The sequence below is a fragment of the Bombina bombina genome, chromosome 5 (genome assembly GCF_027579735.1).
Source record: "Bombina bombina isolate aBomBom1 chromosome 5, aBomBom1.pri, whole genome shotgun sequence".
NCBI classification, from domain to species: domain Eukaryota; kingdom Metazoa; phylum Chordata; class Amphibia; order Anura; family Bombinatoridae; genus Bombina; species Bombina bombina.
This window is the reverse complement of record NC_069503.1, coordinates 866,180,783-866,198,433: the sequence shown is the minus strand read 5'-3', so window position 1 is coordinate 866,198,433 and position 17,651 is coordinate 866,180,783. Positions and strand designations below refer to the sequence as shown.

The window sequence follows — 17,651 nt, the reverse complement described above, 5'->3', positions numbered from 1 at the left end:
ATAGAAACCATAAACATAACCATTCAATGTTCTAAAGCTCTATCCATTGTGACACCAATCGATGCAGTAACATTCTAAAGCACATCATATGTCAAACACAGTTTTATCATTATCCTTGTTTTACACATACATTTCCCTCACAAAACTCTGATTTTTGTAAAATAATATTCTATAATGAGGATAAATTGTTTTATTCAATTTCCAATAGTAATAAAGCACTCACAATAACCAATATATATTGTTATTTACCCGGAGTAAACTTTCATAAAAGTAATATAATCCATGCAAGTGAAGGCACTCACCGGGGATTTTAAAAACAATTTATTTAATAAATGTATGCATTTATTAAATAAATATACTATATATATACTCAGGAGTTTAAAAATATAGTCAAGTGACATCAGTAATTTGTATGAAAACTAGGACTTCAGCTATATAGTGAATGTGTGTGTGTTTTATTCGTATTATACTGTTAAGGTATAAAGCCCCACAGCTTCCAAGTATTTAGGAACTCCAATTTGTAGTTTATTATAATTCAATACTTACTGGACAATACGGACTTCTGTATCACTAATGAAAGGTTTTTGCTTAGCATCTGCTACTCTGTTAACTTGCTGGTTATTCGGCTTGTTTCTGAGTACAGGCGGTGCATTTGTACTCTATTTACCTTGTGATACGTCTGTAATAAAGTCAATTTGATTTTAATAAAACATTTATGTTTTAAACTACTAATTGGAATTCCTGAATCTTTGGAAGCTGTGGGGCTTTATACCTAATTTCCTACAAGCTAAGAGCTTCATCATAGTTCATTGGTGTGTGAGTAACCATCTACTTGAAATGCTTTATCGTTTATTAAACTGACCTCAATATTATTTACTTATTTATTTTGAGGTTTATCTTGCGTTTCTCTTCCTAAAATCCAATAAAAACGTACGTTCCTGCTACTAACAATCCAGTTAGACTTTCATACATATCCTGATATTTGCAATACACTTATTTTGTTTCATATAACAGTGATAACCTATACTAGAAGCATTTGTGCCAATACATGTATATTGCAAATATGTTTCTATTCAAATATGTTATTCATCTATATTAATATTAATTTAAATCTGTAGTGGCAAAGCAAAAACTTTCTTCGACATATGCATTGTCAGAAAATCAATATAATTTTAATTTATATTTGATACATTTTGCCACAACTATTTTTTTATGTCAATGTTGCCCCGGCACACAATTATAAATTTATGAAAGACAAAACTGAAATGTACATTAAAAAAGATAAACAACGTATTTAAGGTAAACAGAAATGCACCTTTATTTATTTTATTTATTTTTTTGTAAGACAAAATTTCAAAATATGAAATCTGCATTGCAAAAATATGTAAAAAAAAAAAATACAAAAAAAACATAAGACATTAAAAAAGGTAAACATTTAAATCAGTGATTAAAAAGAAAATAGAAAAGGGGAGTTTTCGTGACCAAAACAAATATTTGTCTTATCTAAACATACATTTTTATTTACATTTTTACAGTGCATTGTATAAATCACTTATATGAATGCATATCTTACTTCTATAGCTTACATTTGTTAGCTTATTATAAATAAATCCCATGGCATCCAAGTAGGCCATTATGCAAATTAGGACTTTGCATAACAACTTACTGTAACTATCTGATTACTGAAATGGCTTTTAAATAGGAAGAGTATGATATTTAGAACTCTTCAAAGAAAGACACAATTGTGAACCTTCTTCATAAACATGTTTTACTACTAATGGAAGATAAATATATTACGTACATACAAACAGTCGTGATCAATGCCCTCTGATAATTTCCTTCACCAATCTTTCCTCACGTTAAAATGTATTTTGACATCTTGATTATTAAACTTGTAAGTATCTATATATATAAAAAGTATAAATGTAGAACACACTATCACCTAGATTACGAGTGGTACATTTTTTAGGCTCTCTAGACTCCCCAGTCCTTATGTTATTGAATAATATTTAATAACATAAAGACTGGAGAGGCTGAAGACACTCTAGGAAGCCTAAAAAAACACGATATTGCACTTGCGCTACAGTTAGTGCACCACTCATAATCTAGCCGTATGTTACCTTTCTTTCTAATTCACTATTCACATAACATGTTCCCTATAAGAAGCAACATTCTATTTCCTACTTTTTAATGTTTTCTAAACTTAAACAGTGACAATGGTGCCAAATCGTTAGTTATAATAATATTAATTAATTTGCAGGGCGACAATGACATTTTATGAACTACTGAAGTGCTCTCAACTCACTCTCAGAGATAAGAAAATACCTAGCAATATATATAAACTAGGTATAGGTCTCACGAGATGAAAATGGCATATTATGTTGCTACTACACATGTGCGTTAATTTTTTCAGAGAATTGTGTAAAGTAAGTATGACAAGTCTGTGCAATGATTGCGTTTCACTGTTAAGGCCTTAATGTTTCTAGGGGCCCATGGCCATTCTGAGATTATGACCCAGTGCTGATTACAATACCAAGCATTTAATAACTGTATATTAATTAATGATCAAATTACCCAACTGTCTACTTATCTAATAATACTTTAATAAATGTTTCTACTCTATATAAGTGAGATTGTGTTTTAGTAGCTCACCATTCTGCCAGTTTTTGTCCCTTTCCCTTTGTGTCACTGTCAGTCTAACATGGACATGATGTCTTCTATAGCAGCGTTCTTCAAACTTTTTTTACCTAAGACCCAGTTCAATGATACCACATACCTTCGCAACCCTATTTTTATGCTTGGTCTGAAAAATTCTAAAGTAATATACATCAAGATAGCTGCAATTTTTGGCAAAGTGACTTAAATGGGTGCATACTTTATTCCTGATTGTAGTCAAACTTGAAAGTGTTGTAAAATGTAATAACACACACAACACACACACTCTCATGCAACACACACACCACATACACTCTCATACAACACAGACACTGTTATACAACACACACCACACAGATTCTTATACAAAACACACACACTCATACAACACACAAACACAACAAACACTTTCATAAAACACACACTCTCATACAACACACACTCATAACACACACCAAACACACTCATACAAAACACAGACATACACCACACACACTCTCCTAGAACACACACACAAGTCATGGCCCAGTAATGGGTCCCAACCTGTGGTTTGGAGAACCCTGTTCAATAGAGCTTGGCAAAGTTGGTCTGAGAGAAATTGCTCTAAAAGCTAGTATTAAATACAATTAATTACCTTCCAAATTTTTAAAATATCATTATAAGAGATGTGACCTTCTGGTGAAAATGTTTGTGGCTTATTCCACTAAAATTGCGAAGTCAACTTTATTATGAGTGTTGTATATTGTTATTATTATATAACTACCACACTTAACTTTGCTAAAATGGAATCCATTTTCTAAACCTGCAACATTTAACTCACTTGCACTGATTACTTTCCTAAATTGTCTCCTTTACATTCTTCTTGTGTTTATTTCAGTCTAGCTAGAGTCTCTAATATGTACTTGCATTTACATTTTTCTCATTTTCCTGATTCTTAGCTTTTTCCATAGGGTATTCCAAGCTCGCCGTCATGCTCACTCTTGAGGTGGATGGGTCAGCTGCCTTTAAATTTAATTTCTGAAAATGAATTGAGATCTATCATATTCACATAGTGTAGAGCTTCAGGTCTAGAGGAATCAAGATGTTATTTAAACAGCAAACATACCAACTTTCCTATAATTTGAGTGATTTTAAAAATGGAAATTTGAATATAAATTGCCACTAACTTTAATATTTAGGTAAAACGAATATAGTAGCAAAATATATTTATCTATTTTATATGTTTTTTAATCTTACCAACTATAATATCTGTCTGTTAGCAGGAAAGCATACATACCTTCCTTATATTGAATAATGCTATATTTGCTAAAGGTGTGTATTAGTTGACTGTCAATTACAGAGTTCAGTGTTGGGTTTGGACTTAGCTGCAAAAACTGTGCATTGTTGAGAACAGATTTAATCCACATACCTCTGTTTTTCTAGCCCTTAAAAACATAGATCAAGCATTATAAAAGCTGCACTAATCATATCATAACTATATTAAATCCATTATGGCTGGTCCAAACTTTAAGATAGTAACACTAGATCAGTAGCATAATTTTTTTTACATGAAACGTCACTTTGGGTTACAGTATAAATGATAATAATTTCACAAAAGTGGCAATCCATTAGATATCAATGAACTTACACATCTTAAAGAAGCCTTGATTTGAAATAGGATTTCAATTGTGCAACATTTAGTGCACCAGTGCGCTTTCTATAGTAAATTACTTACGTTTCTTTCTGTTTAATAATATTTACTAGCTTCCATTAAATAATTCTCTAATACTATAAAAAAAGACTTAGTGATACAGTGTCTGTATAAAAATGTTGATGTGTAGGCCAAAAAATACATCACCAACTCTTATAAACAACAGATACATTCACCATCTTTCTTGTCTATTTAGTTTGCGTTAGGATCTGTTTGAATTTCTCATGTATTGCACGAGGGAAAAGTCTAAGACTCTTTCAATAAGGGCTTCATCCACTATGTTTATATCCTAAAAAAAGAAAGAAAAAAACAAACAAAATTAAACATGTATTAAAGGAAAACTGGTCAATAACCACCATTCCAAAACATCTGAATTTGTACATGAAAAACAATCAATCCTAATCAATATCACAAGTAGCCAAATTGATTTTTTTAACTAGAAGGTAAAACAGGAATGCAAAAGATACACAACCAAAAATAAAGTAATAGGGGTCCATTTATTAATGTGCGGACGGACATGATCCGATATAGCGGATCATGTCCGCCACACATCGATAAATGCCGACAGCATACGCTGTTGGCATTTATCATTGCACCAGCAGTTCTTGTGAACTGCTAGTGCAATACCACCCCTTGCAAATTCACGGCCAATCGGCCGCTAGCAGGTGGTGTCAATCAACCCGATCGTATTCGATCGGGCGGATTGCTGTCTGCCACCTCAGAGGTGGCGGACAAGTTAAGGAGCAGTGGTCTTAGGACCGCTGCTTCTTAACTTCCGCTTCAGCTGGAACTGAAGTGGAGTGGGTCGGAGGCAGCGTCCGCTGCTTCATAAATAGACCCCATAGAAAGTAACATGCAGGGTTTTCCAGTTAACCAATAATATGCCAGATTACGAGTGGAGCGCAAACATTTGTGAGCAAGCAATATCGGGTTTTCCCGATCGCTTGCACGCAGGTTAAATTGCGCTGGTATTACAAGTCGAAAGTATACGCAATCGCTTGAGCGCAATCGCGATTTACGCTAGAAAGATAACTGTGTCCTCAGAGCTGTGGTGAACTGTTTTGCAAAACAAAAAAAGTGGCACAAAACACATCAAAAATACATTACAAAGTACAGTTACACTCATAATAATACCATCTAATAAAAAAATATTTTAAAAAAATATTGCACACAAAAGTTATAAGGGCTCAAAGATATGAGGTCTCAGATGTTAGGAAAGAAAAGGCAGGCAAATGGCTTTAATATTGAGATACATACATATACATGTATAAATATGTATTTGTGTAAATATATATATATATATATATATATATATATATATATATATATTTATGTTTTTATATATGTGTGTATACTGTATGCATTTACAGACATATATACACTTATAAACACATAAATACATAAGTAAACACATATAGACATATTTATAAGTGCATTGGAGCCCTTTGCCGTTAAGTAGATGAAAACATGTAAAAGCATATATATGCAATATTCCTATTTAATAAAGATTTTAACTATGTATTTACAGTAAATATTTAACATTCCTATGTTCTGCCCTTAGGGGAATATGTTTTAAGTATTAATATATATATCTTTATATATCTATACCTATATATATATATATCTATATATATATATATATATATATATATATATATATATATATATATATATATATATATATATATATATATATACAGTATATATATATATATATATATATATATATATATATATATATATATATATATATAAATCAATGTAAATATTTGCATAGGAAATTAGCACATCTAGGCAAGTATCCCCACTTGCTTTTACCCAGAAATTCTTAATATACAATGTTACCAATGCACAAGAGAATTGTGGGTAAGATATGCAAATTCGTAGTTTTTTTGCTTCAAAATACTGTTTTGACACAGCGATCCTTTTAACAGGGTTATGACAGCAAACCAGAAATCACTCACTAGACCAGCCTGTTTCGTTCTTTTTGGAACTCATCAGTAGGAGATAGATTTTCTGGTTGCTGCATTGGTAAAGCTATTTTCATGGTTAAACCAAAATTCATTAAAATTATGGGGGGAGATAAAAAACTGAAATTAAAATCCTCCATGTCTTAAAATTAAATCAATGTAAATATTTGCATAGGAAATTAGCACATCTAGGCAAGTATCCCCGCTTGCTTTTCCCCAGAAATTCTTAATATACAATGTTACCAATGCACAAGAGAATTGTGGGTAAGATATGCAAATTAGATATGAAAATTCTCATTTTTTTTTTGCTTCAAAATACTGTTTTGACACAGCGATCCTTTTAACAGGATTATGACAGCAAACCAGAAATCACTCACTAGACAAGCCTGTTTCGTTCTTTTTGGAACTCATCAGTAGGAGATAGATTTCTGGTTGCTGCATTGGTAAAGCTATTTTCATGGTTAAACCAAAATTCATTAAAATTATGGGGGGAGATAAAAAACTGAAATTAAAATCCTCCATGTCTCAAAATTAAATCAATGGAAATATTTGCATAGGAAATTTGCATAGCGTAAAAAAACTGAGAATTTGCATATCTAATTTGCATATCTTACCCACAATTCTCTTGTGCATTGGTAACATTGTATATTAAGAATTTCTGGGGAAAAGCAAGTGGGGATACTTGCCTAGATGTGCTAATTTCCTATGCAAATATTTACATTGATTTAATTTTGAGACATGGAGGATTTTAATTTCAGTTTTTTATCTCCCCCCATAATTTTAATGAATTTTGGTTTAACCATGAAAATAGCTTTACCAATGCAGCAACCAGAAATCTATCTCCTACTGATGAGTTCCAAAAAGAATGAAACAGGCTTGTCTAGTGAGTGATTTCTGGTTTGCTGTCATAATAAAAGGATCGCTGTGTCAAAACAGTATTTTGAAGCAAAAAAACTGAGAATTTGCATATCTTATTTGCATATCTTACCCACAATTCTCTTGTGCATTGGTAACATTGTATATTAAGAATTTCTGGGGGAAAGCAAGCGGGGATACTTGCCTAGATGTGCTAATTTCCTATGCAAATATTTACATTGATTTAATTTTGAGACATGGAGGATTTTAATTTCAGTTTTTTATCTCCCCCCATAATTTTAATGAATTATTATATATTATATAATTATATATATATATAAATATGTATTTCCGAATAAATAGAACAAATTTTGCTAAGTGCAGAACATTTGAATGTGAAATATTCATATTTTCATGTCGGGTTAGCGCATATATGAGAATATGCAGGCCTCCATTACATATGCAGTGTCACCCGCAAAAGCCGGCGATGCCAGATTTTACGCGATTTTGGTATTACGGTATATATAAGGTGTAGCATACAAGTTACGCGCGTATATTTCACCTGTCGCTCACAATTTTTACTCCCATAAGCTAATATGGGACCGCATCGTAAATCGGTATCCAATATCCAGCGCAAGGCCTTAAAATGGCGAAAATTGAGAAATCTTACTACATTTTTACCTCGCCAGCCGTAGCAGGCCTTGCGCTGAGTATGGGAGCACCGTAACTCCCGAAAATGCCTTGAAAAATAAACTAACACCTAATGCATGCGCAATGCCTATATACCTGTCAACCGCAATAACTAATAAAGTCTAGTAACCCCTAAACCACCATCAAACCCACACCTCAAGTAATAACTAAATTAATAACCCCTAAACCGCCATAGCCCACAACGCAATAAACCTATTCAAGCATTAACCCCTAAACCGCCATAGCCCACATTGCCTATTAAATGTATTAACCCCTAATCTGCCGCCGCCACCTAACACTAAACTATCATTAAATAAATTAAATTAATTACCTACAATTACCTAAAATTAAATACAATGAAATAAAATAAAGTACAAAAACAAACAAACACTAAATTACAGAAAATAAAAAAAATACAAGAAGTTTAAACTAATTACACCTAATCTAAGCCCTCTAATAAAATAAAAAAGCCCCCCAAAATAATAAAATTCCCTACCCTATACTAAATTACAAATTGCCCTTAAAAGGGCTTTTTGCGGGGCATTGCCCCAAAGTAATCAGCTCTTTTACCTGTAAAAAAAGATATACAACCCCCCCAACATTAAAACCCACCACCCACACACCCAACCCTACTCTAAAACCCACCCAATCCCCCCTTAAAAAAACCTAACACTACCCCCTTGAAGATCTCCCTACCTTGAGCCGTCTTCACCCAGCCGGGCACAAGTGGTCCTCCGGAGGGGCAGAAGTCTTCATCCGATCTGGCCATAAGAGGACATCCAGACCGGCAGAAGTCTTCATCCAGTCGGCATCTTCTATCTTCTTCCATCCGGAGTGGAGCGGGTCCATCTTGAAGACATCTGACGCGGAGCATCCTCTTCCATCCGACGGCGACTGAAGAATGAAGATTCCTTTAAATGACGTCATCCAAGATGGCGTCCCTTCAATTCCGATTGGCCAATCGGAATTAAGGTAGGAAAAATCCTATTGGCTGATGCAATCAGCCAATAGGATTGAGCTCACATTCTATTGGCTGATTGGAACAGCCAATAGAATGCAAGCTCAATCCTATTGGCTGATTGGATCAGCCTATCGGATTAAACTTCAATTTAAGGGGGGATTGGGTGGGTTTTAGAGTAGGGTTGGGTGTGTGGGTGGTGGGTTTTAATGTTGGGGGGGGGTTGTATATGTTTTTTACAGGTAAAAGAGCTGATTACTTTGGGGCAATGCCCCGCAAAAAGCCCTTTTAAGGGCTATTTGTAATTTAGTATAGGGTAGGGAATTTTATTATTTTGGTGGGCTTTTTTATTTTATTAGGGGGCTTAGATTAGGTGTAATTAGTTTAAACTTCTTGTAATTTTTTTATTTTCTGTAATTTAGTTGTTTTTTTTGTACTTTAGTTTATTTTATTTTATTGTATTTAATTTTAGGTAATTGTACTTAACCCCTTAATGACCACAATGTACCCTGTATGTCACTGGTCGTTAAGAGTTTTTTCAGGACATAATAGCACAAGTCTAGCAAGAACACTCTATTAATGCACTCCCTCCAGCAGGCTTTGTGGAATAGAGCAGTCTCAACGCTGGTGGCAAGACCGCGCTATAAAACAATCAAGTCCCAAAAAAAGGCCAACGACATACAGGGTACGTCGCTGGTCCTTAAGGGGTTAATTAATTAAATTTATTTAGTGATAGTGTAGTGTAAGGTGTTAGTGTAAGTTAGGTTAGAATTTATTTTACAGGTAAATTTGTATTTATTTTAACTAGGAAGTTATTAAATAGTTAATTACTATTTAATAACTATTGTACCTAGTTAAAATAAATACAAAGTTGCCTGTAAAATAAATATTAATCCTAAAATAGTTATAATGTAATTATTAATTATATTGTAGCTATCTTAGGGTTTATTTTACAGGTAAGTATTTAGTTTTAAATAGGAATAATTTAGTTAAAAATAGTAAATTTATTTAGATTTATTTAAATAATATTTAAGTTAGGGGGGTGTTAGGGTTAGACTTAGGTTTAGGGGTTAATAACTTTATTATAGTGGCGGCGACGTTGGCGGGGCAGATTAGGGGTTAATACATTTAATAGGCTATGTGGGCTATGGCGGTTTAGGAGTTAATACTTGAATAGGTTTATTGCGTTGTGGGCTATGGCGGTTTAGGGGTTAATAATTTAGTTATTACTTGCAGTGTGGGTTTGATGGCGGTTTATGGGTTAATATACTTTATTAGTTATTGCGGTGGGGGTTGTCGGTCTAGGGGTTAATACATTTAATATTAGTAATGAGAGGGGTGATTTCGGATATAGGGGTTTTTACGTGTCAGGCTTATTTTTGCGAGAAGTGTTAGACTTTTACAGGAGATTTGTTATTTTCTTAAATTTACTTAGGCGCCGACAGTTTCTAAAGTGCCGTAAGTCACTGACGACTCCAGAAATTTGTATTTACGCTCATTTCTGGACATCGCTAGTTTATCCGACTTACGCCACTTAGGAAATGCCGGCGCCGTATATGTAATACCCCGATGTGCGAGGTGAAATTACCGGGGTGGCGCAGGTTCCCACGCTTGCGCCGAAACCTGCGCCGTATATGTGATCGCGCAAGTTGGGTATTAGGTTTTTTTCCACTTTTTTCCCCCCATTGACTTCTATGGGTGAATAGGTTATCGCAGACATGCGCAATGTTGTAAGTTCGTCTTTTTGCGTGTGTCGGGTTAGCACGAGAGTGATAACTTTTTACTTTCAACTCGTAATACCAGGACAACCTGATGCACTCAAAAAGTTCTCTTATAGCACAATTAGCACTCAAGCGAAAGCGCTAAATAGCCACTCGTAATCTGGCCCAATATTAATAAATGAAAAATAAATAATTTCACAACAATTTGATTAATTTTATATATTTTTTTTACATTTTTAATAAATATATAAATAAATTACAATTTAGATTATACAGGTACAAATCCCCAAATCCAGAACTGCAAAATCCAAACTTATTCTGAAATCTAAACTTTATAATTAATATTTTTTTTTAAATAAAATGAAAAGAAAAATGACTATATTCTCCGCTTGTAAGTCAGAATCTTCTCTGCATGTGTCTTTGGTAGTCTATATTTATTTAAAACAACAATTCCCACCTTTCTGATGACAGAGTACTATGTATACAAAAGTATTAAAAATCATATAATACTACCTTTAGGTTGCATTTATAAGCTGTATTATAACATGTAAATATTGCCTTAATGACATAAGATATTGTAATTTACACTTGGTCCATCCCCTCTCCAAACTGTTCCATTTTACAGGTGCAATTATTACAAAACCTACACTATTCTGAAATACAAATCATTTCCAGTCCCAAGCAGTTTGGATAAAGGGTTTTCTACCTGTATTTAATTTATGTACAAGTTTAAAAATTTGATTTTAACTTTCTTTTTTAACTTTTTGATAAGCACAAAAGGATATGGCTTACTAACATGTGAGGGTGAGTTTTCATGCCACTAATGCATTTGAAAATGGGTTATCTTGGAGTTTTCTAAAGTTTTAGAATGGATTTGAAATTTGGAACACCACCAGTATCCATGTCAAATTGATTGGAATTGAGCCTTATACTTTCAAAGCGGAACACAGTATCATAATGTTTATCATAAGCTTCCTTGTGCATAGAGGCATTGCTAGGATAAAAGATCTGGGGCTCAATACACATGTAATATACTCATACACTTCTACACTCCCACACAATGACAACAAATCTCTGTGCTCGGTTGCTATTGAGACTATGGTAGGGATGTAACACTGACATGCTTTCCTAATGTGGCTTGCAAAAAATTATTTTTTGGCACATAGTATCCAGTTCTACGCATGTGCTACTGCCATACAGCCCACATCTAGCACCGTACAGCCTGTAAGATAATTCTTTTTCTAACATTATTACTATTTGGGTAAACACATTCTAAATGTTTGCCAATCCTGAAATAGAGGCTTTTGCCAACAATCACCTAGATTACGAGTTTTGCATTACGGTTTTAATGCCATTTCAGCGTAAAAACCGTAACGCAGCCATTATGAGTCTTGTTGGTATAGCTGTACCACAAGCATTTTAGCCTGTAACGCAACGTCAATCCCGCACTAAAAAAAAATGATGTTTTTGCGTGGGATTTCCATAGCGCTGGTATTACAGGTTGTGCGGTGAGGCTAAAATGCTTGCATTCTAGCCTATACCAACACGATTCGTTCCGCTATCTGAGTCCAGTAGTTATGAGTTTTACGCAACAAAACTGTTACACAAAACTCATAACTAAACTGTTACAAAGTACACTAACACCCATAAACTACCTATTAACCCCTATTACGCCGCCCTACTGCATCGCAAACACTAAATTAAACTTATTAACCCCTAATCTACCGCTCCTGACATCGCCGCACCTAATAAAAGTTATTAACCCCTATTCCGCCGCTCCCCGACATCATCACCACTATAATAAAGTTATTAACCCGTATTCCCCCGCACCCCAACATTGCCCACACTATAATAAGGCTATTAACCCCTATTCTGCCACTCCCCGACACCACTAAATAAAGTTATTAACCCCTAAACCTCTGGCCTCCCACATCACCGCCACTAAATAAACCTATTAACCCCTAAACCACCAGCCCCCCACATCGCAAAAAAATAAATGAAACTATTAACCCCTAAACCTAACAACCCCCTAACTTTAAATTAAAATTACAATATCCATATCTTAAAATAAATAAAAACTTACCTGTGAAATTAAAAAAGTTTAAACTAACAATTACCCTAACATAACTCTTATACTAAAATTAAAATAACTACAAATTAAATAAACTAAATTACACATTAAAAAAAACTAACACTACTAAAAATATTTAAATCTAAAATTACAAAAAATTAAAAAAAATACTAAATTACAAACACTAAATTAGGAAAAATAACAAACAATTACACCTAATCTAATAGCCCTATAAAAAATAAAAAAGTCCCCCCAAAATAAAAAACCCTAGCCTACAAAAAACTAACAATACTACTACCAGAGCCTTTTGTAGGGCATTGCCTTAAAGAAATCAGCTATTTTCCCTGTAAAAAAATACAAAGACTCCCCCAACAGTAAAACCCACCACCCAATCAACCCCCAAAAATAAAAACCGAACTCTAACAAAAACCTAAGCTGCCCATTGCCCTGAAAAGGGCATTTGTATGGGCATTGCCCTTAAAAGGGCATTTAGCTTTTTTGCATTGCCCTTAAAATGACATTTATCTCTTTTAAGAAAGCCCAAACCCTAATCTAAAAAAAAACATAATTTATGTAAGAACTTACCTGATAAATTCATTTCTTTCATATTAGCAAGAGTCCATGAGCTAGTGACGTATGGGATATACATTCCTACCAGGAGGGGCAAAGTTTCCCAAACCTTAAAATGCCTATAAATACACCCCTCACCACACCCACAATTCAGTTTAACGAATAGCCAAGAAGTGGGGTGATAAGAAAAAAGTGCGAAAGCATATAAAATAAGGAATTGGAATAATTGTGTTTTATACAAAAAAATCATAACCACCACAAAAAAGGGCGGGCCTCATGGACTCTTGCTAATATGAAAGAAATGAATTTATCAGGTACGTTCTTACATAAATTATGTTTTCTTTCATGTAATTAGCAAGAGTCCATGAGCTAGTGACGTATGGGATAATGACTACCCAAGATGTGGATCTTTCCACACAAGAGTCACTAGAGAGGGAGGGATAAAATAAAGACAGCCAATTCCTGCTGAAAATAATCCACACCCAAAATAAGTTTAATGAAAAACATAAGCAGAAGATTCAAACTGAAACCACTGCCTGAAGTACTTTTCTACCAAAAACTGCTTCAGAAGAAGAAAACACATCAAAATGGTAGAATTGAAAAAGTATGCAAAGAGGACCAAGTTGCTGCTTTGCAAATCTGATCAATCGAAGCTTCATTCCTAAACGCCCAGGAAGTAGAAACTGACCTAGTAGAATGAACTGTAATCCTTCGAGGCGGAATTTTACCCGACTCGACATAGGCATGATAAAGATTTCAACCAAGATGCCAAAGAAATGGCATAAGCTTTCTGTCCTTTTCTAGAACCGGAAAGATGACAAATAGACTAGAAGTCTTTCGGAAAGACTTAGCTTAAACATAATAATACAAAGCTCTAACAGCATCCAAAGAATGCAATGATTTCTCCTTAGAATTCATAGGATTAGGACATAATGAAGGAACCACAATTTCTCTACTAAGGTTTTTAGAATTCACAACCTTAGGTAAAAAATTCAAAAGAAGGTCGCAGCACCGCCCTATCCTGATGAAAAATCAGAAAAGGAGACTCACAAGAAAGAGCAGATAATTCAGAGACTCTTCTGGCAGAAGAGATGGCCAAAGAAACAAAACTTTCCAAGAAAGTAATATAACGACCAAAGAATGCATGGGTTCAAAAGGAGGAACTTGAAAAGCCCCCAGAACCAAATTCTAACTCCAAGGAGGATAAATTGACTGAATGACAGGTTTTATACGAACCAAAGCTTGTACAAAACAATGAAATATCAGGAAGATTAGCAATCCTTCTGTGAAAAAAGAACAGAAAGAGCAGAGATTTGTCCTTTCAAGGAACTTGCGGACAAACCTTTATCTAAACCATCCTGAAGAAACTGAAAAATTCTCGGTATTCAAAAAGAATGCCAGGAAAAAATGATGAGAAAGACACTAAGAAATATAAGTCTTTCCAGACTCTATAATATATCTCTCTAGATACAGATTTACGAGCCTATCACATAGTATTTAATCACAGAGTCATAGAAACCTTCTTTGACCAAGAATCAAGCGTTCAAACTCCATACCTTAAAATTTAAGGATTTGAGATCCTGATGGAAAAAAGGACCTTGCGACAGAAAGTCTGGTCTTAACGGAAGAGTCCACAGCTGGCAAGAGGCCATCCGGACAAGATCCGCATACCAAAACCTGTGAGGCCATGCTGGAGCTACCAGCAGGTGGAGAATACTCTTGGAAGAAGAACTAGAGGCGGAAAGATATAGGCAGGATGATACTTCCAAGGAAGTGATAATGTATCCAATGCTTCCGCCCGAGGATCCCGGGATCTGGACAGATACCAGGGAAGTTTCTTGTTTAGATGAGAAGCCATCAGATCTATTTCTGGGAGTTCCCACATTTGAACAATCTGAAGAAATACCTCTGGGCGAAGAGACCATTCGCCCGGATGCAACGTTTGGCGACTGAGATAATCCGCTTCCCAATTGTCTATACCTGGGATATGAACCGCAGAGATTAGACAGGAGCTGGTTCTGCCCAAACCAAAATTCGAGATACTTCTTTCATAGCCAGAGGACTGTGAGTCCCTCCTTGATGATTGATGTATGCCACAGCTGTGACATTGTCTATCTGAAAACAAAAGAACAACTCTCTCTTCAGAAGAGGCCAAGACTGAAGAGCTCTGAAAATTGCACAGAGTTCCAAAATATTGATCGGTAATCTCACCTCCTGAGATTCCCAAACCCCTTGTGCCGTCAGAGACCCCCACACAGCTCCCCAACCTGTAAGACTTGCATCTGTTGAGATATAGTCTAGGTCGGAAGAACAAAGAAGCCCCCTGAACTAAACGATGGTGAACTGTCCACCATGTCAGAGAGTGTCGTATAATTGGTCTAAAGATATTAATTGAGATATCTTTGTGTAATCCCTGCACCACTGGTTCAGCATACAGAGCTGAAGAGGTCACATGTGAAAACGAGCAAAGGAGATCGCATCCGATGCGGCAGTCCTAAGACCTAAAAATTTCCATGCATAAGGCTACCAAAGGGAATGATTGTGACTGAAGGTTTTGACAAGCTGATAACAATGTTAAACTTCTCTTATCTGACAAGGACAGAGTCATAGACACTGAATCTATCTGGAAACCTAAAAAGGTTACCCTTGTCTGAGGAAACAATGAACTGAATGGTAAATTGATCCTCCAACCATGATCTTGAAGAAACAACACAAGTCGATTCGTATGAGATTCTGCGAAAATGAGAAGACTGAGCAAGTACCAAGATATCGTCCAAATAAGGAAATATCAAAACCCTGTTCTCTGATTACAGACAGAAGGGCACCGAGAACCTTTGAAAAAAATTCTTGGAGCTGACGCTAGGCCAAACGGTAGAGCCACAAAACTGGTAATGCTTGTCTAAAAAGAGAATCTCAGAAACTAAAAGTGATCAGGATGAATCGGAAAATATGCAGATATACATCCTGTAAATCTATTGTAGACATATAACGCCCTTACTAAACAAAAGGCAGGATAGTCCTACAGTTACCATCTTGAATGTTGGTATCCTTACATAACGATTCAATAGATAGATCCGGAACTGGTCTGAAGGAATTGACCTTCTTTGGTACAATGAAGAGATAGAATAAAACCCCAGCCCCTGTTCCAGAACTGGAACTGGCATAATTACTCCAGCCAACTCTAGATCTGAAACACATTTCAGAAATGCTGAGCCTTTGCTGGGTTTACAGGGACACGGGAAAGAAAAAAAAAAAATCTCTTTGCAGGAGGCCTTAACTTGAAGCCAATTCTGTACCTTTCTGAAACAATGTTCTGAAACCAGAGATTGTGAACGGAATTGATCCAAATTTCCTTGAAGAAAACGTAAACTGCCCCATACCAGCTGAGCTGGAATGAGGGCCGCACCTTCATGGGTATTTAGGAGCTGGCTATAGGTTTCTATAAGGCTTGGATATATTCCAAACTGGAAATGGTTTCCAAACTGATACCGCTCCTGAGGATGAAGGATCAGGCTTTCGTTCCTTGTTGTGAGGAAAGGAACGAAAATGATTAATAGACCTAAATTTACTTTAGATTTTTTATCCTTTGGTAAAAAAGTTCCCTTCCCTCCAGTAACAGTTGAGATAATAGAATCCAACTGAAAATCGAATAATTTATTACCCTGGAAAGAAAGGGAAAGCAAAGTTGACTTAGAAGATATATCAGCATTCCAAGTTTTAAGCCATAAAGCTTTTCTAGCTAAAATAGCTAGAAACATACACCTGACATCAACTCTAATGATATCAAAAGTTGGTATCACAAATAAAATTATTAGCATGTTATAGAATAATAATAATGCTATAAAATTATGATCTGTTACTTGTTGCGCTAAAACTTCTAACCAAAAAGTTGAAGCTGCAGCAACATCCGCTAAAAATATAGCAGGTCTAAGAAGATTACCTGAACATAAGTAAGCTTTTCTTAGAAAGGATTCAATTTTCCTATCTAAAGGATCCTTAAATGAAGTACTATCTGCCATAGGAATAGTAGTACATTTAGCAGGAGTAGAGACAGCCCCATTAACCTTAGAGATTTTGTCCCAAAACTCTAATCTGTCAGATGGCACAGGATATAATTGCTTAAACGTTAGGAGGAGTAAATGAATTACCCAAATTATTCCATTCCCTGGAAATTACTTCAGAAATAGCATCAGGGAGAGAAAATACTTCTGGAATAACTACAGGAGATTTAAAAACCTTATTTAAACGTTTAGAATTAGTATCAAGAGGACCAGAATCCTCTATTTCTAATGCAATTAATACTTCTTTAAGTAAAGAACGAATAAATTCCATCTTGAACAAATACAAAGATTTATCAGCATCAACCTCTGAGACAGAAACCTCTGAACCAGAAGAACCATTATCAGTATCAGAATGATGATGTTCATTTAAAAATTCATCTGAAAAAAGAGAAGTTTTAAAAGACTTTTAT

The 17,651-nt window shown here is 34.9% G+C and overlaps 1 protein-coding gene across 1 annotated transcript in view; it reads right to left on the bottom strand.

Moving 5' to 3' along the window:
• Positions 1 to 1,293: 1,293 nt before the first annotated feature.
• The window catches only part of RNF125 (ring finger protein 125), a 62,621-nt gene continuing 46,263 nt past the window's right edge, over positions 1,294 to 17,651 (bottom strand). The window contains exon 6 of the mRNA XM_053715002.1: positions 1,294 to 4,634. Coding sequence (XP_053570977.1) covers positions 4,548 to 4,634 — 87 coding nt within the window. The 3' untranslated portion in view covers positions 1,294 to 4,547. The remainder of the gene's footprint in view (positions 4,635 to 17,651) is intronic.